At 32.4% G+C, this 26,083-nt stretch overlaps 2 protein-coding genes and 1 long non-coding RNA gene across 4 annotated transcripts; 1 reads left to right on the top strand and 2 right to left on the bottom strand.

Moving 5' to 3' along the window:
* Nucleotides 1–985: 985 nt before the first annotated feature.
* LOC108452767 (uncharacterized) lies at nt 986–1,854 on the bottom strand. Its single transcript, XR_001866440.2, has 2 exons — nt 1,585–1,854; nt 986–1,324 (listed from the first exon to the last, which is right to left on the bottom strand). It is a non-coding gene; the product is annotated as an uncharacterized LOC108452767 (long non-coding RNA).
* A 2,204-nt stretch (nt 1,855–4,058) lies between these two features.
* On the bottom strand, nt 4,059–8,092 carry LOC108450358 (uncharacterized). 2 transcript variants are annotated; one of them, XM_017747938.2, is made up of 6 exons: nt 7,472–8,092; nt 5,786–5,876; nt 5,465–5,625; nt 4,998–5,025; nt 4,703–4,811; nt 4,059–4,351 (listed from the first exon to the last, which is right to left on the bottom strand). In XM_017747938.2, exons 1-6 carry the CDS (start codon nt 7,700–7,702, stop codon nt 4,270–4,272), a joined length of 702 nt encoding a protein of 233 aa, XP_017603427.1. In that variant the 5' UTR covers nt 7,703–8,092; the 3' UTR covers nt 4,059–4,269. The 2 variants fall into 2 exon arrangements, with proteins under 2 accessions (XP_017603427.1, XP_017603428.1); XM_017747939.2 differs by having other exon boundaries at nt 5,465–5,622.
* A 13,794-nt stretch (nt 8,093–21,886) lies between these two features.
* LOC108450870 (uncharacterized) lies at nt 21,887–23,753 on the top strand. The gene has a single exon (XM_017748636.2). It carries the CDS (start codon nt 22,484–22,486, stop codon nt 23,675–23,677), a length of 1,194 nt encoding a protein of 397 aa, XP_017604125.2. The 5' UTR covers nt 21,887–22,483; the 3' UTR covers nt 23,678–23,753.
* Nucleotides 23,754–26,083: the final 2,330 nt, after the last annotated feature.

The raw sequence follows: 26,083 nt of genomic DNA, 5'->3' as shown, positions 1-26,083 counted from the left end.
GCGGACGCGTAGCCGCCAGTGGCGTGCTTTCGAATTTCATTTTTTTTCTTTCGACGCTTAAACTTTGTTCTTTATTAATATTTTCATAAATTTCTTTTACTCGTATTTTTATTGTGATTCTGGAGAGTGATAGGTAGACCTTACTCATCCGATTCCGTCGCTTTTAGTTAGTAAAAGAAAATGGAGGGAAGGGAGAAAGGCAAAAGATCAACATAGAAAGCTATATCAAAGCATATTGTATTGGGTGGCCAGATCTTGGATCCGAATGTTACCTTAACCTTTTTCCTGTTTCAGCTTCAACTTGATTCCATTTTTCATTAAAGGATTGAACGTGAGTTACGGGATATGGAGGGATCTTACTAATACAGCCAACGTGATATGATGGTTATTAGTTTTGGAGTAGTTTCGAGTTTGCCTGTCACAGATTTTCTACTACCGTACCAGAAATGGGCTTCCGTATAATATATAAATAAAATACAAAAATTTAATTATCATTACGAAATTTATAAATACTGCATGTATACATGAATTGTGCTATATAATTTTATTTAGGAGTGTTCACAGTTCAGTTAAAATCGAATTAACTTACCAAACTGATTTAATTCGATTAATCATTTAATGGTCGAATTTAGTACTGTCAAAAGCCTGTTAATGATTTTTTGAAGTTTCAATTAACAGTTAATTCAGTTTAAAATTAGGTAATTAATTACTTTCAAAACTTATGTAGTATTTCTAATGTCTTATTTATTATTTTCGTCTCCATTTAAAGTTTTTTGAACTATTAAATAAAAGAAAATGAACATTAACAATGTACAAAGACATAAAATCAAGTTAATTCTATTAGATAACTGTATTAACCGAAATATTTCGGTTCAATTAATATATTTTAAAAAAAATTGATTCAATTAATGGTTAAAAATCTTTACATTTCGAATATTAACCAAATTAACCGTTTGAACATCCTAGTTTTACCAAGGGATAGAAATCATGCACGGTCCAGGTGATTTGGGACCTTTGAGTTGTTATTTGATGATAGTTATTGTAGGGCCCAAAATTTACCCGGCCCAAACTACTAGAAGCCAAAACCCAACAAAAATAGACCCAAACCCAAAGAAATAAAACCTTACCCCAAACCTTAAATACCTATTTACAAATACGGCCCAATTGGCCCACAAACCCAAAACATTTTCGGCATGGGAAACCATAGCAGCCCCTTTTGCGCCGTTTCAGCAAATAGCAAGCCTTTAGGCACCGCACGTCGCGCGTCCCTCCGCGTTGTGCGCCTCTCCACCACGCCACGTCAGTGGCACGTTCAATCACGAACCTATAAACATGTAAAACAAGTTGTAAAAGAATCGGCTATAAAACCGAATCGAAACAAGTGTAAAAAGGATCTTTTTTTTTTAGGAAATACAATAGGAGAGAATAGGAAAAAGTCAATAGTAAATCGAAAATCGGACCTAAGGTTTGAAAGGTGATTTTTCATTCTTTTTTCTGAAAATTCGTATTTCCTTTGCACTTTCTTTCTTTTTCATTATTTTTCAAACGGTTTTAAAAAACACAAGAGAGAGAGAGGAAACTTACTAGCGAACTCGCAACGTCTGTGGCCTAGGCGCGCCTGATCTCCGATGAGGGTGGCGCCTATCGAAAAAGGGGAAATGAGAGAACCTCAAAAGGAAAAGTTTTAGGGTTTTCTAAAATACAAGGCTGAAAATGATTTAAAAAAAAATCTGTTTTTAATAATGGATAAAACGGCGCCGTTTGAGCAAAAAGGGGGGGATCCACGCGCTGGCCCGTCGGATGGTCCGGATCGGCTCTTCTTTCCCCCTAATGGTCGATTTCCGTAATTAGTCCCTCGCCCTCGTGCTAACATTCAATTAGACCATGTTCAAGTTTTTTAATTCGTTTAATTTGTCCCCGGAATTTATGCGCCGTTGCAAATCAATTCGCACTGAAACGCTTCGTTTTAGGGGTTCAATTTATTTACGTTTTCAGTCCCTATTTACTTGCGCGCATTGTATTACAATCCTTCATGTTGTAAATTGGCTTTCTGATTTTGTTTTCTTTTAAATCGGTCCTTTTTTCTGTTTTTTTTTTATTTTTCTTTTATTCATTTCAATTGATTCTTTATAAATTCACTATTTATTTTAATATATATTATTGAAATTATATTGAATGTATTATGATTGCATTGTTTAGTTGTATATATATATATATTTATGCTTACTTTTAAATCCATTTATATTTAATTTTTTTAAGATCCTATTTTACTACTTTTTTCCTTCTAAACATTCTTATCTGTATTATTTATATTAGGTTTTTACTTTATGTATTATCAATGGGTGACGGATAATTTTTTTTATTTTGTGAAATTCTTGACTTCATACTATATAGATTATTATTTGTATACATTCTTTTGTATATTTTTATAAGATTATATGTATATAATTTATGTTAAAATTTTGTTGTATGCGCATAGTTTGTTCTTTACTGAGCATATTATTACGTTTACATGCATTATTTATATGACACCTTATTTATAAATTTTGATATATAACACTAATTTTAAAATTTTCTTTCTATAGTATTTGTCTTGAAAGTATATGCTAGACTTATATTTTATGTATTATTTATCTTTATCTTCATTCATTTACGATTAATTTCAAGTTTTTGCATGTATTGTTTGTTTACATATATATAGTTTATTCTATGTATTGTCCGTTTATTATTGGTTTTGGTGTGTTTTAATTTACATATTTGCACTTTTGTATATTTGATAGTTAGTAATATATTGACTGTGTACATGTTATTTGTTTCTTTGCTTTCGTATCTCCGTATATTGATATATGATTGATTCTGCTCGCTAATTCACCTTTATTTGTTCGTCTCATCTTTTTTTAACTAAATAACTGTACTTCACCGTTTCTATAGTTACTCATGTGTTTTTTAAAAAAAAAAAATCATTAACATAAGGAATCTTCCGTGTTTGGGAGGTTTGAGAGATCGTGCCTAATCGTGTTGGGTTTCGATTTCTCAATCGACTAGAATACAAAATATCCTTGTGAAATTTCGTCTATGTTTTCTTAAATTAAAACGAGGCAATATTTTGTGTTTTGGGGATTTGGGAGATCGTGCCCAATCATGCTGGGCTTTGATTTTCCATTCGACTAAAATACAGAATATCCTTTTAAAATTTCATCCATGTTTTCTTAAATTAAAATGAGATAATGTTTCGTATTTGGAAATTCGATAAATCGCACCCAATCGTGTTAGGTTTCGATTTACCGTTTGAGCCAAATAGCCAAATATCTTTTTTTTTTAAGTTTTAAGTGCATGTGTTTTAGAAATCCTAAAATGATCTTGTGTCGATAAAATATTGTATCTAATCGTGCTGGACGTAATATTTTATTCCTTCTAAGCGAGAGGATCTCAACATTCGATTCCAGTTATCCAAGCGTTTTAAAGGAATTGTATTTTAAAATCTTTTTCAAATTTTCAACATTAAGACGTTAATTGATCAATACAGTACTAATTTTGGACGTTGCGAGGATGTTAATCCTTTCTCGCGCGTAACTGACTCCTGAATCCATTTTTTAGTTTTTCGTAGACCAAAAACGTTGTTTTAATAAACCAAAATACTTTATTAAAATGATCGATCACAAGGTGACCCAATCACACCTAAACAAAAAGGATTGGTGGTGACTCCATTTTCGTTTTAAAGCCAATCTCCGTTTTTCAAAATAAAAATGGTTTCAATAGTTATAATTTAAATAAATTAAATAACAGAGTAAGAGTGAATAAGCACGCTCACCATCCCATCTCATGATGTCTTGATTTGTAGAAGTTACATCACCAGTGTAAATTTTGTAAAACGATGACCAAAACAAGTTGAGAATTTTATCACCTAGGCTCCGTTAACATTACTGTTAATACAATTTTTGATTTAAAAACATAAAAGCTTGGTAGTAAGAAAATACTATTAGATATAGAATTAGTACCTAAGCATTTTGCATATGCTGATCACATGATGACAATGATTATGGATTGCAAATAGGAAATGCTCCAAGAAGAAATATTTACAAGAGATCAAATTTACAAATATCAATCAACGGATTCATAGAAGAAAGAAAAAAAGAATGTTGTTCATGTTCACCAAACCTACGAAACACCAAGCTCCATTCGACAGTGAGAAAGCATATATATATATATATACAACAGTGAATTCCTTCAATATCACTACTTTGTTTCTCCGACTATTTTGCAAGGAAATCAGAGAAGCTTTGATATTACCTCGCAAGAAGTCCAGAAGGCTTTCGAGGCGGCTCTCATAAGTAAGGGGTTTTGGTATATCCTGTTTAAGAATAAACAAATAAATGTATTGTCATCATCAACCTGTTCAATAATTCGTATCTATGTTTCTTAGACTCTAGATGTGGGTGTTGGATATTGGCATGTTTAATTTTTAATTTTTTTAGAAGATCCTTAATAGGGTTATATCTCCATACCCATGTACGAATATATATAGGACATGGGTGTAGGATATGAGTTTTTTATTTTTTGAAAGGCCAAAGCAACATAGATTTGAATCATATAGACAAAATAGGACAATGGGAAAAAGCAGCATAGCAAAGCCAACTGAGGGAACTTTTAGCAGAAAATGTAGGAACTGAATTCAATTGTCGAGGTTAAAATTATAACATACCCAATTGCAGTTGCCCCCCAAGATGCCACATTATAAATGACTTTGCTTCCATCCCAAGCTTTTCGAAGCTTTCCCTTTTTCTTTTTCACAGAGAAGGTCTTGCTCAGTGCTACAAGAAAAACCAAAAGATGGTTCAGAATTCCTCTTCCAAATTAATGTTTAGAATAGAACAAAGGATATTTGAGATGGAAAATATAAGTTCAACACAGACATCGTATCTTAGAAGTTTCAGTAACATTGAGAGAGGAATATAATTTGATGCTAAAATCTCATTAACGAAGACAAATAAACTCACCTTGCTGAAGTTGATTGGGGCTCAAGTCCTGGGAAGAAAACAAAAAAAAAAAAAAAAAACTCATCAGCATCCACAGCTGAATGGTTCTAAGTTACTCAGGACATGGATGTGTCAGATTCAGGTATATGTCCAACACGGGTATATTTTGTTTTTCCTGAGTTTTCCCATCTATTTGGAGGGTCATTATCCCCATACCCATGTTCAAATATGTGTGAGATAAAGGTGTAAAACAGGATATTTAAGCAAAATGAAGAGTCGGAACAACAAAAGAATAATCCATGATGAACATGCAAACAAAGTTCTTATTCAGTCTGCTAAAGAGTAAGACCATAGAAAAACTTTAGACATAAAATACTAAAACTTTAGGCTTTAGTGTATTAGGTATGAATGACTACAAAGAGAAGAATTGAAGACTGAAATGATCTGAAATGATAGTAATACCAATAAAGAGTGCAAATTTCACAAACCTTGGTCTGTTTAAGGGACAGCAAATACGCAGCCATAAAACATGCAATTCCTTCTACTATATCATCCTGCCTGACGAGAACATAATCTTCTTGATCCAAATCACCATTTTCATCTCCCCAAAGATCATTTGGGTTGACCATGTCCCAAGAACTACCATCTTCTGGTTCCAAAGAAGAATTTGTTTAGCATCCAGGCAACAAAGATCGTTTTAAAGCAAACAGTCTAAAGCATGAACTTCATATAGTGAATAAATATGCCTGCTAAAGAATAAAAAATGATACATGCTAACAGTCTAAAGTGGACCGTGTTTGGATGCATACCGGCAATGTTTTCTGGAACTGGTACCTGAGCACACTCTAGCTTTTCAAGAAAGTCGGGGCATTGAACTCTAGATTTGAGAAGATCACACAACTGCATTTTTTTAAAATAAAGGAGGCACACACATTAGATATCCAAGCTATTTCGAAATATTTAATAGGAAAGCAAATGCAAACTTCATCAACTATTGCAAATTAAGTGGATCTACTTTCTAACACGTTGCTAATTTCTACCACATAAGTTGTAAAGCCATTTATACTATGTTCTTTTAATATAAGGCCAAAGGGGTTAAAGCATATCAAATCAAGCATAAAGGATCACTGTATTTAAGTTGGATTTTAATATTTATTGCAAATAAACTATGCAGGTTGACTAGAGAAAAAGTGAAATATGATCTTAATTTTGATCAATAAGATCTGAAAAACGGGTGATTGCAAAGTGGAATACTATGGATAACAACAAACTAACACATCACTCTCCAAGGTATTATACAACCATCAGTGGGAAAAAAATCAAATTTTTATCTTTTTGCAACCATCACTTCATTGGTAAATCAACTTCTATATGAAGTGGAAGAAGGTTCCAGTTTTTTCACAAGCTCGGGCTCTGTTTTAACACACTATTATAAAATTTGAATCATTTTTGGATTAGTTCCTAACATGTTATCATTGAACAGAAAACTCTACTACCTCACAAAGCAGATGTTATGATGGAAAAGTAGCAATCTCTTCTCTGTATCGTTCTCATTTCTCTCTTTTCTTCAAGATATATATTTGTACATAGAGAAGTAAAGGAACACATAAAAAGAGGCAAATGGACTCTAAACCAACAAAAGCCATAATTTTAATGAATTGTACAAGGTGATGGGTGTTTTTGTCTATTCAATTTGTTTAGGGTTCACTCCTGCCTTTGATCCTCTGCCCTCTACATCCTCTTCGTTTTTAATTTTTCTGTTTCTTTTCAATTCAATATTGAGTAATGCAAACATAGAACATCTTAGCTTTTTAATCAAGAATATGGAGCCAAACTCAAGAATGAAACAATCATCATAGTAAACCTGCAAACTCCTTTCAATAACTAGAACAATTGAAAATCAAGACTCAAACGGAAACTTCTGTCTTGCAAAATAACACTCTCGAAGCGTGCAGAGGCAGAAAACCACTTGACATAGATAGGCAACCGATGCATCATGCGTCCAACACAAACGAGAAATACCATTAGCCATAATATAAGTTCATTTTCCCTGGCCAAGCTGGGTTTAATTAAGATCCTGACCATTCATCTTCCTTCTTTGGATAGTTGAGATTGCCGGGTTTGATCCTTGGTTACTAAAACTAAGGGTCCAACACTCCAATTCACAAAAGAAGGTCGGAAAACAAAACACAGAATGAAATCATAAATTTAAAAATCAAATTTCTACTCTGAACATGGAATTCTCCATGAAGAAGCATAGTATAAGTTTAAACAAACTAAATCCTCACAAAGACCATAACAAATTCAGCAAAATCAACAATAATAGCTTTTATAAGCTAAAAAAAAAAGGAAAATGAATTTAAAGGAGCCTCACTTATATTTCCTTCGCTTCTGTTTCCCTCCGTTTCTCTTAGCATCGAAACACAGATCTAAATCCAGAACCAGACCCTAAGAATACTAACAACAAAGAAATGAAGGAAAAGATTTAAACAAACCTCATCGGCTTCTTGATCTCTTCTAAGATCGACGCCGTTGAGTTCTCCTTGATGGTTCACTTCATGTTTACCTTCGCCGTCTTCATCGTCATCGTCGGTTCCATCTTCGCAGTTACTAAGCAATTCGAGAGCTCTCTGGCACTCTTCCAGCACAGCTTGCAATGTCTTCCTCTTGACACAAACCTGATCTTTCTCTTCCACAACCTTTCCCTTCATCTCCTCCGCTTCCATCGCCAATGATGCGTCGCTCCAACCTGATACCTCTATCTTCGTATCGCCTACTAAAACAACCTAATACAATTCCACCTAAGCCCCCTCGAATTAAAACAAAACAGATCAAATTTTAAAAAAAATGGAGTTATCGTCCAGTAAAGAAATTAGAAATCGAGGAAAGAAGGCAATTGAACTTTATTCTTAGAATCAATGGTGAAGATTGAAGAAGGACATGTGTTTTATTTTTAATTTTTCTTTTCTTTTCTCTGATATTTTGGTACCCAAAAAGAAATTTATTGTTTTTGCCTTTTTGGTGGTGGAAAAAAATAGTGAAGAAAGAAGGGGGCGGCGAAGGAGCTTATAGCCGCCGAGTCATCTCTGGAGCAGCTACATGCAGGATTTTTGGCTTAATTGATTTAGGCATAATCACAAATTTAGTCCTCAATATTTATATATTTTATCATAATTGTCCTTATTTTCTTTTTTAGCTAAATTTAAACATTTCAAAATGAGTCAAATTGGTTTCCTTTCATGAAATAATGAAAAAATTTAATTTATTTATCTTACATGCCACTTCAAAAATAATTAAAAATATTTAAAAATAAAAAATTAAAATTCAAAAAATAATTATAAAAAGTTCATGAAAATTTAAAAAAAAATTAAGTACACTTGGATTGTCTTGCAAGTTACCATATTTAAAAATTTAAAGCTTTAGTTAATATTTTGGTTAAAAAAATAAATGGACTCTTTTTGTAGGTTGATGGTCAAATTTGACATTTTAAAAAGGTTGATGGTCAAATTTAGCTCAAAAAAGAATAATGATAAAATTAACAAAAGATGTAAACGTTATAGGTCAAATTTTTCATTATGCCATTGATTTAGATTCGCAAAATCAAGCATTATGTTAAATTACATCAAAGGTCACTAAATTATTTGTAACTTTACAATTTAGTCACTCAACTTCAAAATGTTACAAAATAGTCACTGAACTATTCGAAATTTTTTATTTTAAGTCACTAAACTATACAAAAGTTTTTATTTATGTCATTGAGTTGTTAGGTTCTTTATTTTAAATGTTCGACTAGTGAGCTCCACCTGACAATTCAATGATTGGTACAACGGATTGATATCCATCAATGAGTAGAACATACCTTAGATCCAAGTAAATCTTACAGCCAATGTCGAAGATTGAAGAAGAAAGTTGCTTGGATTTTAGTTTGTAGATTCATGGTGTTTAAAGTTGTTCTATGAAAAAAAGCTAAATTGTATGTGTAGGCATTGCAAACGGAGAAGGTCATACAACAACAATTTTAATAGCTCAAAAACTTAAATAAAAACTTTCAAATAGTTCAATAACAATTTTGCAACTTTTTGAAGTTGATTGTCTAAAACATAAATTTACTAATAGTTTAGTGATATTGGGTGCAGTTTACTTTAAGCATTATGATATAAAATTTAGCTAGGTTAATTCTTTAAGTTGATTAAGCTTGACAAAAAAATAATGATTAAGCTGAATTTGATTTTTTGATTTGGTACAATTGCAATAAACAAGAGAAAAATTACGTCCAAGAAAAGCTAATAAAGACTTTGGAAGTGCAAGTTGTCTATTGTTTCGTCTATTTTCTAAGTTGCTTGTTGTCCATGATCTATTGTTGAATGAAGACCGAGTGGAGAAGGTGTTGAATGCCATCAATTGTCAATTGGAGTTTCCATCTTATAATGGTGCATCTAAGGTGTTGGATGTTAGGCGAGTTTTTAAGTTGGAATTCATGTCAAAATGTTGCATAGTATAAGAAAATTATCATTTGGTTTCGAGACATCAAGAACATGTCTCGAAACACTAAAAATAAATGAGCATGTCTCGAGACAAGTAAACATCGAACCTAAATTAGTCTTGCAACCTTTTGTCTCAAGACAGCCAAACATCGAAGTAAAATTAATAAAACAAGGGAAATATGTCTCAAGGTCTGGAGACACGAAAGGTTTAGTCTCAAGACATGTACCCAATGTCTCAAGACATGATAACTTCAAAGTAAAAATGGTAGACAATGAAGATTGTTCTTAAGACAAGATCTCAATATCTTGAGACATACTGTTAGTACTCTGAGTTGGATTTGAATCCTAACTTTGAATGTGGAGCTGGATAACCCTAAGACTAGATAATTAAAAATAATTGCATTTATAATGCGTGCATATGTTCATAAATGTTGACTGCTATGAATAATCTCTATAAGATCAACCTATGAAATTATTTTGAGCTAGTTTGAGGTGTTTAGGCAATATAATGTAACCTCACATATTTGAATCCAACAATCGGATCAGGTGTGTAGTGTTACAAAGAGTCTAGTAAAGATTTTTCTTTTCTTTTAATGTCAATAGGTCTTGGAATCTTTTATTGGGTGGCCGAGGAAGGATCAGAGTTGAAAGAGTGAAGAACAAATTGATAGAAATCATTGATTCTTATAAGGGTGCCCATCGAATTAGGATCAATTTTTTAAAAATAAGTTTATTTCTTAATTTCCAAATGATCTAGAGAGTGCAAGCAAAAAGGTTATAAAATCTCTTAGAGTCCTAAAAAATAATGTCATTTGATTTGAGCCATTGGAGGATCCAATTGGAGATGGAGGGGGCATTGAGAGAGTCTAGAAAGATAAATGAGGGAACCAAACCAAATAACTTATGCAAAATGACATTAATGGAAGAGGTGCTCCATGTTTCCCTGTGGGTGGTAGTGTGGTACAAAAGAGGCAAGTATAATCATTCAAAGACAATTACTTCGAGAGGAGGTCTTTAGTAGGGAGGAAATTATTGAAGATCTTCTAAAAAAAGTAATGATTTTGTAAGGAAGTTTAAGGCATTAGAGATTTATCAGTTTTTTTTTTTTTTACAGATTATTAGAAAGCGGGGTTAGTGGGCATGTTCAATAGAGCTGGTAGTAGATATTTTTAACCAAAAAAATACCATTATGATCTAATCTCCAAACAATCTTATTCCTATCTTCTTGGATTGAGAGAGTCCTGTCGAGGAGGTCATGAGTATGAGAGGGTTCTAGAAGATCTAAAGTTCTACTTTGGTTCTAGTTGCTTATGTTAGTGAACTTGAATGTCAGAATCACTATATCTTATAGTGTCTAAGAGGGAAAATTTTGGCTTTTTGCTAATCCAACAGTTACTTCCGCTCTAGAGTTGAACATCTTTTCCTTGATTGTAGATGTTTCTTTCAAGTAAGATACCTTTCCCAATCCATGAGTTAAAAGCATTGGTTTTGACGATTTCGAAAAGGAGTTGCTTGTAGTACTTTCCCTTCAAACTCTTAAGAGGAGACAATGATGATCAGTCATAATATGGCAAGCAATCTTTAAGAGGATGGCTTTATTAAAAAGTTTAGTCTTCTGAAATCCCAGGCCCCTTTCGCACAACAATGTACAAATTTTATCCCAATGACAAAAATGAAGTTTCTTTTCATAAACTTCATGACCCTACCAAAAAGAATGAATAACTCTATCAATTCTTTCACAAACATTATTAGGAGCTTTAAACATAAAAAGTGAATGGAGGGGGAGAGATGCCAAAGTGGACTTGATGAGGGTTAGCCTTCCGCTTGTCAATAGACACTTTAACTTCCATGAAGTGAGTTTGTTATTCACCTTATCAATAATGTTATGGAAGAATTCTTCTTTTTCTTATGCAATTTATCAAGCTCAAGGCCTAGATATTTGCTAGGTTGGTTAGCTTTTGGCATTTAAGATATTATTTAACCATCTCTTTGCTTGAGACTTCGTTGAAAGGTTGAGAAAGAGCTCAAATTTGTTAAAATTAATTTGGAGCCCAAAGAGGAAGCATAAATTCTTGAGCAAAACCTTTAGCAATCTGCAAGGTTGGACTGATGTGTTGTAAAAGATAAAACAGTTATCAGTAAAATAGAGGTGATTAATGGGGGACATTTTTAGTAATTTTCACACCCTGTAAGAATTCATCCATTCTTGCTCTTTGGAGTATAAGAGAAGGAATGTTCATGCAATAACGTAAAGATATAGGGAAAGAAAATCCACCTAAGTAGCCTTTTGCTTGGATTGAAAAATTTAGTAAGCGAGCCATTAATAAGTATTAGATGGGGTCTCAGTATCATGATACCCATCCTTGATATCACTAGCGTTGGTCTCAATTCTCTTCACTTCAGCACTATCAGGGGTATCACGACCTCCATGGTTCAGTATCGTGATACCCTTCACCTTCTGAAGGTGATTTCTCCAAGCTTGGGCCATTTTCAACTTCCTATACCACTCAATCATATCTTTAGTTCCACATAGCATGTTTGGCCAATTTGGGTCTAAAAAATGGCATAAAATTAACAAAAACACTTTATTAATAACAAAAACTAAAAATTGACAAAAGTAAATAAAATACACTTAAATTGCTTGAGAATAAGCTCTTTAAGTGTAATGGAGAGCCTAATTTGACGTATCAAATTACGACAAATCACGACTACCGCCTCTTCATTGGTTAGAAGGTCGATTATTGAAACGACATATTTGAGTGCAATAGTTGCTTTCAACATGAAAAATGGAATGTAAATGTTTTAAGCCTCCATCTTTTAACTAAGGTGTTATTCTAAATGGCATCTATAATTGACAACCTTCAAGCGTTCTTTGATATGATGATTGCGTTCCAGAAAATATAAATTGTGTTGGATCCGAAGAAATCTATCTACTTATTAAAAAATATTGAAGTTAGAAATCATAAAAACATTTCATTAAAAAATTAGAAAGAACTATGTTGGAGATTTCACCATATTGATGGCATATGTTCCATCATTTTCCCAATAAAATAAGTAAAAAAAACTTCTTCTTTTTTGAGAGAGTTAAAAGTTCAAAAACTTGAAAAAATATTTTTATAAAAAAGTTGGAAGTCTACAATCATGGGAGTCTGACTTTGATTGTATTAGTTTAGTTGTTTAGGCCAATAACTAAATAATTACCTCGATCAAATCTCTTAATCTTGAACTCGATACTTATGGATGTTGAGGTGTTTGCATACACTTTATATACATTCCTCCTAATATGCATAACATAAATTAGTTTAGGGATTTGACATCATAATGAACTCAACATAAGGTATTCCTATCTAAAAAAACTTGTTAAATTACTTGTATTATTATAAGAGTGTTTTTGTTTTATTGTTTATATTTTTATATAAAATCAATAAAAATTCAATCACAGTGAGATTTAAACTTGTTAGGTAATGAATACTACGTAAAAAATGCCCTAATACGACACTTTTTTTTTACCTAAGACGACGCAAAAAAGATATTGGCATAGGCTTCGCGACGCTTCTCCCTACGCTTCCAAAAAGGTTGTATATAGTGCAGTTGGTATAGGCTTCGCGACACTTTTGAAAAAGCGTCGGTATAAGTCAACATAAGCCGAGGCTTATTGAAGAGTTGCGAAAGGCTTAGTCAATGCCGACCTTTAAAAAGGGTTAGGATAGACCTAGTTAAGACCAACCTTTGAAAAAGGTTGTGATAAACCTGTCTAAGACAACCTTAAAAAGGTCGATATAGTTCCTGTTTAAGGCAACTTTTAAAAACGGTTGGGATAGAGCCGTCTAAAGCAACCTTAAAAAGGTTGGGATCGACATTCTCTAAAACAACCTATAAAAAAATGTTGGGATAGACCTGTCTAAGGCAACCTTAAGCAGGTTAGGAGAGACCATGTCTAAGGCAACCTTTAAAAAAGGTTGGAATAGACTCGTTTAAGGCAATCTTAAAAAGGTTGGGATAGACCATGTTTAAGGTAACTTTTAAAAAAGGTTGGGATAGACCTGTTTAAAGCAACCTTAAAAAGGTTGGGATAGATATTATTTAAAACAACCTGTAAAAAAAGATTGGGATGAACACGTATAATATAATTTTTTTCTATTTTTATTATTTCAACATTAATATATTTTTATAAATATTTACAGTGAATAATGATAGGAATTGTGCTTTAAATACAACTAAAAAATTTAAAATTTAAAATACAAAATTAAAATTAAAATTAAAATAAAGATTGAATATTCAATACAAAAATCGATCCAACAATCAAAATACACTAACATTTAGCTAAAATGTATATACACCACTAACATCAATGTACAAAAGTAAACAAATAAAGAAGTACCTAAGATGATGGACATTGATATTGATGTTGTAATACATAAAAGCTAATATAGTTTGAAACTGCAACTTCAATTCCAAGAAACTCTGTTGATCTCTTATTTCTATAAAGGTAGCACCAAGAAACTTCAATTCCTTTCGTTAAGTTTTCCTTCTCATAATCCTGTCCTGTAGCCTGCATTAAAATAATAATAAGTTCGACATTGTAAGCCTGCAAGAAAGCCCGGTATGAAGATAAATGGACGTAATTATATGAAGATAAATGAACGAAACTTGACAAAATCATTTGCAGACCATTTGCAGATATCAAAAAACATTCAATAATGTTAACCAAGACCTACAAATAAGAATGCAACAGCAAGTCATTCAGAACTTGGCTAACCATTATAAAGTAAATAGAGCAGCATAGTAAGGTTCAAGGTGGTAATGGTTACTTTTCTAATCCTACAAGGAGTTATAATTAGAACAAACATGACAAGATCTATATTTTGTAGCTTGTAACAGAATTTTTTTAAAAAAATAAATGTTACCGTATGCAGATTTTCTCAGCCAGATTAACGAAATGTCTGTTTTGCCTTGTTGTAAAAATAAAATTTAAGCAACAATTAGAATCTTTTTTTAAATGTTACTGTATGCAGGTTTTCTCAGCCAGATTAACGAATTGTTAAATGACTACAAAACATTATCATAGAGAATATAAACACAAAAGAGAACTAAATGGCAATTTTGTAACAAACTGCACAAATAAAGCAAGTAAGCTGACATTATTCGTTAAATGATGATAAGTATTGATAGAGTAAGAACGATGGTAACCCACAAATGGTTCAAACAACCAAAAGGCATCATGGATATCAAAGCACAAAGCGGTATAATGACATCTGAATATTCTATACATTTAACTAAACTAAGACTAACTATTTAAACATCTATTTCTAGTATAGGATACGTAGTCTTTTGCTTTCTTTCTCACATCAAATCTGAAGCATACCAAGAAGGCAAAGATGCAAGTACCATCAAGGTTTGAAATAATCAAAACATCCACTAGATGATGGGTACTTACCTTCCAATTTTGGGACTAACATATTCCTATCAACGATGGACAACGATAATAGCCTATATAACAATAAACGGTTTCTATGTTAATAGAAGGAGAAACAAATCTATTACCTTGGAGAAAGTGGCTTTCTTATTGTACCATATAAACTCTGCAAGGACAATAGATGGCGTGACAACAATCTTCGCCATCTGATAAAATCCCACACTAGAAAATAAATTAAAAAGTCAAATCAAAATGTCCTCTAGGAGACATTGGTCGATATCATTTAAACAGATTTAACAATCTAACTTGTTGTATTTCAAGCTAACATTAGCAAGACTAGTAGATAAAGATAAAACAACACCAAGAGTAAACAAAGCCAAAGGGTTGATTTTGAGGGTGGAGATGCAGGAAAAGAGTAAAAGAATTCAAAATAGCCATCAATGCTCAAACTTACAAAGATAGTGAATAAAAGTCGAAACACAGAAAATGGAATCCTACATTTTTAAGAACCTAAAAACACAAAGAGTATACCATCTCACAATACAATATATAAGATTACAACAAATAGTTTCTTTATATATCAAGAAATTTTGGCAACAAACCATTTGTTCATGAAAATAATACCAACAAAGAACCATAAAATTGAATGTAAGGCGATGGGACCACATATTCGTTGTTGTAGTCAATAGACAATAATTATATTAGTAGTCAGGGATACGGTTCACTGAAAATGCATACTCAAAGCAACATTGCTCAATTGAACGGAAAGATGAAAGCAATATTTACTTAAAGTTTACGCATACTTAAAAATAAAAATGTTTCAGACGAACTAACAATTAGAATCAGCAAGATCTACAACATATAATTAAAATTTGGATGGTAACAATAAAAGAGGAGCAACAAAAGAAGATCGTTTGCCTTGTTACGGTTGCAGGCTTAACTGAGCCATAAAAGCATTAATCAATAAAAACAGAAGGCATAGGGTCGGGTGTTCAAAGTTTAAACTGTTAATAAATCCCAAACAAAAACATGAATGTAGAATTGTATGTTTTGTTCTTCGACCAAATTATTAATTCTGTCTACAACTCAAGATATGTCAGATCACATAAACACTTTGATTTAAGACCCAAAAAACAACAACAGATCTACAAATACCGAAGCAGAAAAAGAACTTACCTTAAGTGAAATGAACAATGAGACAACTTGACTCGTAGAAAAGAAGAACAACAATTGGAATGCGAAGTGGAAGTGAGGATTAGCTTAGGTTTAAAATTCAAAGCAAGAAGTCGATTTCCTACTGCGTTAGTGGGAAGTGGGACGCCAACCTTTTAAGAAACAAGATAAAAGTAAGGTTAAGTAAAATAGAGAATAAGAAAAGGAAGAAACCGCGGTGGGATTTGGGGGTAAGGGAATTGATTTTGGGAAAAGAAGGATTTCAGGTTTGGGGAAATTTTAGGGAAAAATTTTAAAATAGCGCCATTTTATTAAAATAAAATGATTTTTGTCAATCCAATTTTCTTCTTAGTTGTTTCCATATTTGAAAGGTTTAATTATTTTGATGGAGATACATGATGGAAATCAAATAAATAATGCATACTTTACCCGGGTAAAGTATGCATTATTAATGAATCTGCTAATACATACTTTATCCGGGTAAAGTATGCATACATTCTTAATTAATTTTGTTTCTCTAGAGATACATGAGTTTGTAATTTTTTAATTTTAATATATATAAAGTTTATCTATTATCTCTTAAATAATTTAAACTATAATGATAATTTTAATATATTAAAATTAATATTATCTCTTTACAATTATATAAGAAATTATTTAATATATAAATTAAAAATCAGTCATATACCAAAAAACTTTAAAATTATTTTAAATAATAGTATTTTAGTTTTTCCATTTTTAACATATATTTTTTACGTTTTTACTTTCAAATTTTGTCTACGTGTTGAAAAGAATACATGATGGACACTTGGATGATGGGTGAGAATACTAGGTTTAGAATTTTTTAAAAAATAAATGTTACCGTATGCAGATTTTCTCAGCCAGATTAACGAAATGTCTGTTTTGCCTTGTTGTAAAAATAAAATTTAAGCAACAATTAGAATCTTTTTTTAAATGTTACTGTATGCAGGTTTTCTCAGCCAGATTAACGAATTGTTAAATGACTACAAAACATTATCATAGAGAATATAAACACAAAAGAGAACTAAATGGCAATTTTGTAACAAACTGCACAAATAAAGCAAGTAAGCTGACATTATTCGTTAAATGATGATAAGTATTGATAGAGTAAGAACTGATGGTAACCCACAAATGGTTCGAAACAACCAAAAGGCATCATGGATATCAAAGCACAAAGCGGTATAATGACATCTGAATATTCTATACATTTAACTAAACTAAGACTAACTATTTAAACATCTATTTCTAGTATAGGATACGTAGTCTTTTGCTTTCTTTCTCACATCAAATCTGAAGCATACCAAGAAGGCAAAGATGCAAGTACCATCAAGGTTTGAAATAATCAAAACATCCACTAGATGATGGGTACTTACCTTCCAATTTTGGGACTAACATATTCCTATCAACCTGATGGACAACGATAATAGCCTATATAACAATAAACGGTTTCTATGTTAATAGAAGGAGAAACAAATCTATTACCTTGGAGAAAGTGGCTTTCTTATTGTACCATATAAACTCTGCAAGGACAATAGATGGCGTGACAACAATCTTCGCCATCTGATAAAATCCCACACTAGAAAATAAATTAAAAAAAGTCAAATCAAAATGTCCTCTAGGAGACATTGGTCAGATATCATTTAAACAGATTTAACAATCTAACCTGTTGTATTTCAAGCTAACATTAGCAAGACTAGTAGATAAAGATAAAACAACACCAAGAGTAAACAAAGCCAAAGGGGTTGATTTTGAGGGTGGAGATGCAGGAAAAAGAGTAAAAGAATTCAAAATAGCCATCAATGCTCAGCTTACAGCATAGTGAATAAAAGTCAGAAACACAGGAAAATGGAATCCTACATTTTTAAGAACCTAAAAACACAAAGAGTATACCATCTCACAATACAATATATAAGATTACAACAAATAGTTTCTTTATATATCAAGAAATTTTGGCAACAAACCATTTGTTCATGAAAATAATACCAACAGCAACCATAAAATTGAATGTAAGAGCGGCGATGGGACCACATATTCGTTGTTGTAGTCAATAGACAATAATTATATTAGTAGTCAGGGATACGGTTCACTGAAAATGCATACTCAAAGCAACATTGCTCAATTGAACGGAAAGATGAAAGCAATATTTACTTAAAGTTTACGCATACTTAAAAATAAAAATGTTTCGATTTAACTAACAATTAGAATCAGAAGATCTACAACATATAATTAAAATTTGGATGGTAACAATAAAGAGGAGCAACAAAAGAAGATCGTTTGCCTTGTTACGGTTGCAGGCTTAACTGAGCCATAAAAGCATTAATCAATAAAAACAGAAGGCATAGGGTCGGGTGTTCAAAGTTTAAACTGTTAATAAATCCCAAACAAAAACATGAATGTAGAATTGTATGTTTTGTTCTTCGACCAAATTATTAATTCTGTCTACAACTCAAGATATGTCAGATCACATAAACACTTTGATTTAAGACCCAAAAAACAACAACAGATCTACAAATACCAGAAACAGAAAAAGAACTTACCTTAAGTGAAATGAACAGCAGACAACTTGACTCGTAGAAAAGAAGAACAACAATTGGAATGCAGAAGTGGAAGTGAGGATTAGCTTAGGGTTTAAAATTCAAAGCAAGAAGCTGATTTCCTACGCGTTAGTGGGAAGTGGGACGCCAACCTTTTAAGAAACAAGATAAAAGTAAGGTTAAGTAAAATAGAGAATAAGAAAAGGGAAGAAAACCGCGGTGGGATTTCGGGGGGTAAGGGGAATTGATTTTGGGAAAAAGAAGGGATTTCAGGTTTGGGGAAATTTTAGGGAAAAATTTTAAAATAGCGCCATTTTTATTAAAATAAAATGATTTTTGTCAATCCAATTTTCTTCTTAGTTGTTTCCATATTTGAAAGGTTTAATTATTTTGATGGAGATACATGATGGAAATCAAATAAATAATGCATACTTTACCCGGGTAAAGTATGCATTATTAGTGAATCTGCTAATACATACTTTATCCGGGTAAAGTATGCATACATTCTTAATTAATTTTGTTTCTCTAGAGATACATGAGTTTGTAATTTTTTAATTTTAATATATATAAAGTTTATCTATTATCTCTTAAATAATTTAAACTATAATGATAATTTTAATATATTAAAATTAATATTATCTCTTTACAATTATATAAGAAATTATTTAATATATAAATTAAAAATCAGTCATATACCAAAAAAACTTTAAAATTATTTTAAATAATAGTATTTTTAGTTTTTCCATTTTTAACATATATTTTTTTTACGTTTTTACTTTCAAATTTTGTCTACGTGTTGAAAAGAATACATGATGGACACTTGGATGATGGGTGAGAATACTAGGAGCAAAACGGCGCCGTTTAATTTAAAATAAAATGATTTTCTATGACGTTTTTATCAAAACCCTAAAACCATAAGCCTTAAACCACAAACCATAAACCTCAAGACCATAAAATCTTAAACCTTAAAATAATAGACCTTAAACTCCTAAACTACAGACCTTAAACTCCTAAACCATAAAACCCTAAATCGTAGTCATAACTATAGAAGCTAACACCGAAACCTTAAAGTTAAACTTATATCGCAATACAATTCATATTAAAGAAATCTAAGATTAATCGCAAACCCATAATCACAAAACCCCAAATTCATAATCATAAAACCCTAAAATCATAAACCCCAAACCCATAAACACAAAACCCTAAAACCTTAAACTATATAAACTATAATCCCTAATCCATAATCTTTAAACACTAAACCTTAAACCCTAAACTAAATTGATTTTTTGTGGTATTTTTATTAAAAACCTTATTCACACTCGAAGCTATTAAGTTATTTTTAATTTGAATATATATAATTATTCACAAACTGATGATGTAAAATTTTAAGAATATATATTCATATTTTAAACCCAAATTTTTGGTGCTACACATTCAAAAAAAGCCGGAATTAAGGAAATTTGGGACGTTACATCTTTATACAAAGAGTTCGCCAGAGCATATGCTGACAAGTGTATCCCAACACTTAGGAAAGCGTCGCCCCAAAACTGTCGTCTTAGGACTAGACAAAAGCCAACTCTTATTCAAGCGTTGTCTTAGGCATACATATCCCAACCCTTATACAAAGAGTTGGCCAAAACGTAGTCTATCCCAACACTTAGAAAAGTGTCGCCTTAGGACTAGACAAAAGCCAACTCTTATTCAAGCATTGCCTTAGGCATACATATCCCAACCCTTATACAAAGAGTTGGCCAAAGCATAGTCTATACCAACACTTAGGAAAGTGTCGCCACAAAAGTGTCGTCTTAAGACAACACAAAAGCCAACTCTTATTCAAGCATTGCCTTAGGCATACATATCCCAACCCTTATACAAAGAGTTGGCCAAAGCATAGTCTATCCCAACACTTAGGGAAGTGTCACCACAAAAGTGTCTTCTTAGGACTACACAGAAGCCAACTCTTATTCAAGCGTTGCCTTAGGCATACATATCCTAACCCTTATACAAAGAGTTGGCCAAAGCATAGTCTATCCCAACACTTAGGAAATGTCGTCACAAAAGTGTTGTCTTAGGACTACACAAAAACCAACTCTTATTCAAGCGTTGCTTTAGGCATACATATACCAACCCTTAGGAAAATGTCACCACAAAAGTGTCGTCTTAGGACTACACAAAGGCAACTCTTATTTAAGAGTTGCTTTAGGCATGCATCTCCCAATCCTTATACAAAGAGTTGGCTAAATCCCAGTCTATCCCTACACTTGCCCCAAAAGTGTCATCTTAGGACTATACTTTTGCCAACTCTTATTAAAGCGTTGCTTTAGGCTTGCATATCCCAACACTTATGAAAGAGTTGGCTAAAGCGTATTTTGGCCAGTCTATCCCAACACTTAGGAAAGTGTTGCCCCATAACTGTCGTATTAGGGCATTCTTGACGTAGTGATTTTAAACATTTAACTTTACCATATTCATTTGGTTTTTATAAGCATAATAATAAATTTTACTCTCAACAATTACATCTTTTGTCAATTTGGTTCTTTTTTTAGTTAAAATTTATCATTAACCTTTAAAAAAGATGCAAATCATATTTTTAAATGGAAATGTTGACTAAAATATTAATTCTTTTACGATGTTGGAGTGACAAACCAAGTGGCAAATAACGTGTACTTCATATTGACATAACACTATTTGTCTTATATATCACAACAACAAATAATTTAAAATTTATACAAAATATTCAAAAAATAAAAAATAAGCATAAAGTACATGTGGATTTTAATACGCCATGTTTAAAAACTCAATGTTTTAGTTAATATTTTCGTTAGAAAATAATAATTCAACTTCTTTTAAAAGTTAATAACTAAATTCCACTTTTTTAAAGATTAAGAGTCAAATTTAACAAATAAAAACTAAGTTGACAAAAATAAAAATAAAAAGTAATTTAATCAAACCATTTTTATATAAAATTTTAATAAATATATTTATTACTGTATTTTTCTACTAATGATAAAAACTCTTATATGTATGTAAAAAAGAAACGAAGCCAGTTCATTATTTTATTTAATTTCTCTTTCGTTTTAAATTAGTTTTAATGTTTTGTATCAATCATTGCATCTTCAAAACAGCTGCTGATAATGCTAGTTAACAATGGTTAAACTTATTTCTCGTGAAAAACCATCCATTTTTATCAATTTTTCCATAACAACAACGTAAAAAACTTTCTTTTCCTTTCAAACATTTCTTCCATAAATTCCACTTTCTTACCTCTGTTTAATCGACCCAATTTTCAGCAAATCAAAAGAAAAGGGAAAAGGGAAAAAGAGAGTAGGAAGAAGAAGAAGGAAAAAGCAATATATACATTTAAAAAAAAAAAACCATCTTCTCTCTCTCTCTTTCTCCATTTACCTTTTTCATATGTTTCCTTGAGAATCAAGATGTGGAAGCTTTTGTTGAAAATTTCACACTTAAAGTTGTTTATTTGGGGTCCTTTTTGATGCATGCAATCCATTCAAGAAGTGGAAGAAAAAGGTTGGACGTTGATGGAGGTTCAACGCTTAAGCCAACTGCTTTTACTTTGTTTAAGGTTTCAATCTCCCCGTCTCGCTCTCGTGGGTGGGAATCACACCGCCGCTCGATTTTGCACTCGATAAACTACTTGCCCTCTTTCTTAATGCTTTTCTCGTCCCTCTCGTCTCTCTTTACGTTGTTAAACCCTAATTTTCTGCTGTTATTCATATATTTTCCTTTTTTCTTTTTCTTTTCTTTTTTTCAATTTACTACCCTTTTGAATTGAACCCCTTTTGAGATCAATATATAGTGATTTAAATTCTTTATTTTTTATTATAACACTTCTTTTCTTTTCTTTTTTTCTAATCAAGAATGTCCTCAATGGAGGCCCTTATGTTTCGTTATGGTGGTGGTGTCATTAACTTTTCCGTTAATTCTTGGTTTTTAAAACTTTTAGCTCGTTTAATGGCGATTTTGGTTTTCGCCACCATTGTTTTACTTACTTGGTCGGGAACTGGATCTACCTCCATTGGTACTTCAAACAAACCTGAATATTTCACTTCGGATCCCCAACCCATCAACCCCGAGCTTTTGCCATTTCTGTTTCATGATTTAAACAGGGAAGGCATATTGAAGCAAGGCGACAAAGGATTAATGTTGAGCAATGATGATGAACAAGCCATTAAATCTTCTCTGTTCTCGAGAAAATCTGATATGGAATTCAGTTCCGCCACAGATTTGGAACGTCAAAGATTTTTCCCTAACGAATCTTTGGACTTCATTTGCACTCAAAACTTCACGTCAGCCTTTGAGTTCATTGATCGAACACTTAAAGTCGGTGGGTTCGTCGCCGTTCAGATAAGTGAACGACCTTCGTATTCGTTTGAGAAGTTGAACAATTACAGGATTGTTTACTTCAGGAAATTCAAATCCAATGTTTTAGTAATGAAAAAAATTGCTAGAACAAGCTCTAACGGCATTCAAAGGCAATTATTTGGGTTCACATCCGAGGCAAGGAGACAAGCATTGAAGAACCTCGAAGATGTTCTTCTCGAACCACCAAGATCGACTTCGAGGAGGTCGAAAAGATTCATGAAACGAACCAAATACTTGCCTGATTTGCTCGGCGACACACTCGAAAGCTACCCTCGGAGGGTTTTCATCGACGTGGGATTACCGGAGACAGAAGGTGGCAGTGGGACCAACTGGTTTGCGAAGAATTACCCGACGAGGAACCTCAAGTTTGATATATACAAGATTGAGACGCTGACGAAGGAGTCATCGAGGAAAGATTCTGTGGCGACCGCGGCAGAGACAGGGATGTCGAACTGGCTGAGGAAGAACGTGAAGGAGACGGAGTATGTGGTGATGAAAGCGGAGGCTGAGGTGGTGGAAGATATGGTGAAAACGAAAGCAATTAGGTTGGTTGATGAATTGTTCTTGGAATGTAAACCTCGGAAACATGGGGGAAGGAAGAATATGAGTAGAAGGGCTTACTGGGAATGCTTGGCTTTGTATGGGAAGCTGAGGGATGAAGGTGTTGCAGTGCATCAATGGTGGGGCTGAGTTGACTCACAGGGATTTACTATTGATTAAAGCAGGGAGAAACGTGTAAAGGTACGAGTTGGGGGAGAGAGGGGTACGTTTTATTACACTTGATTGATGTAATTGTCTGAGAACAGCATGTCTGGATTTTGAAATTCCCATCAACTTAGGTCGGGTTATGAAGCCTTCTTTAACCAAAAAAAAAAAAAAACAAATTTATTCATTTTTTAGCCTAAATTAAAACTCAATTAATTAAAAATTATTTTATATTCATAAAAATTTAATGAAGTACAAGAATATTTTGCATTCTTCATTATATTATTACATTTACCTTTTAAAATAAAAAAAGGAAATTGAAATTGTGGTTATTATATATTTAAAAATAATAATAACTTAAGTGATAATTATTATACATTTAAAAACATCATAATTTAATATACAATTACTAATTTAAAAATATTGTAATCATTATAAGGGTTTTTTACCCTAATAGTATAAAAATAAAATAAAATACCAAAATGGTAATGATATATTTAGATGGGTGAAGGGTGTCAGATAGGCAGCACCAGTGGACGGTGTCAGATAGGCGACACTGGTTGTGCCCATCTGATAGACGACACACCTAGAATATTTTTCCCCCGCTCCTCCATCCGCTCATACCAATTTATGTTTTTAAATTTCCTTTTAGGGTTTATAGGGTTAAGATTTTGCTAAAATAATTTAAGTTTTTATTAAAATAATTTAAGGTTAAGAGTTTTAGTGATTTTTTTTAAAAAAAATTAAGAATTAGGGTTAAGAGTTTTAGTGATTTTTAAAAGAAAGTGGGAGAGGGAGTGGGGTGGAAGAAAGAAAAAAAAGGTCATTTATGCACAAAAAAATTGTTGAGCTATTCTTTGAAAAAATCGAAAAAATAAGAACCAAAAATTAAAGATGGGAAATCATGATTGACCGGTCACATCACGACAACTACGTCAACGGTGTCAGCAATGTGACAAGTCAATATTTTTTAGCTTGTTGCAGTTTTTAAAAAAATCGAATTTTTGGAGCCTTCCCTTCCACTGTTCTAGTATAATGGGGGGTGGGCTTTTGGTTTGGTCCCCGTATGCTTAAAAGAAATAGTTAGTAGATTACAATGTTTTTTCTTTTATTATTATTAATTTCTAATTTCTACGGACCGGCCTAATCAATACCTGGCTAGGCTCATTTTTTTTATTTCAACTCAAATAACTCATTATTTCTATGATTCTGCGATCTGGCTTGTTGTAACAAAAAAATATTGTTATTGCATTGAATCAACAATTAGAAGCAGAAGAAGTCCTATTTCCGTATTAATCGTATTAACTTTGAATTTCAGATAACACCAACTAAAACCAACCTAACAAACTAATAAATTAATAAAAAAAACATTGTAATCTACTAACTATTTCTTCTAAGCATGCGAGGACCAAACCAAAAACCCTGTAATACCCCCTACCCGTATTTATTGCGGGAATAGGGTACGAGGTATTACCGGAGTTTACGAATTAAATTTTTTTTTTTTTAAGAAAACTCAATATAATCCCTTTACAGATATCTAACCTTCCCTGCAATATTATATCGAGACCAATCCAAATCAACCAATCCAATTCAACATATTTTCAAGATAGATTCATGCATTTTTATAAGATAACCTCATCACATAACAAAACCAAGATTTGTTAGCCATACCATTGGTTGACCTTACATTCATTTCATAGAATCATTTACTTTATTAGCTTATACAAGCCACTAATCTCCAAAATAAAGTTTCTTTATATACCGAAGTCCTGAGGTTGATAGTGTGATGTGTCTCCAACCAAATCTGATTTCCGAGCTCTTAACACTACAAAACATAGGAAAAGGAAACGGGGTAAGCACTTTGTGCTTAGTAAGCTCATGTAACAAGAATTATACTTACCTAATATTTTCAATACAATACAATAAACATTCCTATATCCATTCAATGCATTATTACCCTAATATGCACAAACTCAACATTCAAGTTAGTACAATAATTTCCATGTACCAATAATATATACCATGATTGATGTACTCATCAATACCATGATTTTCATTCCCTTATTATTTTCCATATTTATCCCGTTGAATTTATCGGAATTTCGATGGATTTTCAGAGGTACACTTTTAGTGTACAATTCCGGGTCTGTCAATTCATATTCATGTGCACACATTTCCATTTCAGAGAGCATACTCCCGCGAACCTCAACCTTGCAGCGGGATTACCAGTCCAGGCTAAATCCCCTGCAACGACAATTACTCTAATGAGCTTGGATCTGAATTACCAGTCCAGGCTAAATTCAGACCCTAATTCGGATTACCCGTCCGGCTAAATCCATTTACACTTATTCTTGGAGGGCTATATCAGATAGGATCACCCGTCCGGCTAGA

Source organism: Gossypium arboreum, chromosome 5 (genome assembly GCF_025698485.1).
Source record: "Gossypium arboreum isolate Shixiya-1 chromosome 5, ASM2569848v2, whole genome shotgun sequence".
In the NCBI taxonomy this organism is placed as follows: Eukaryota; Viridiplantae; Streptophyta; class Magnoliopsida; order Malvales; family Malvaceae; genus Gossypium; species Gossypium arboreum.
Note: the sequence above shows the minus strand (reverse complement) of the source record. Positions and strands in the feature narration are given on the sequence as shown.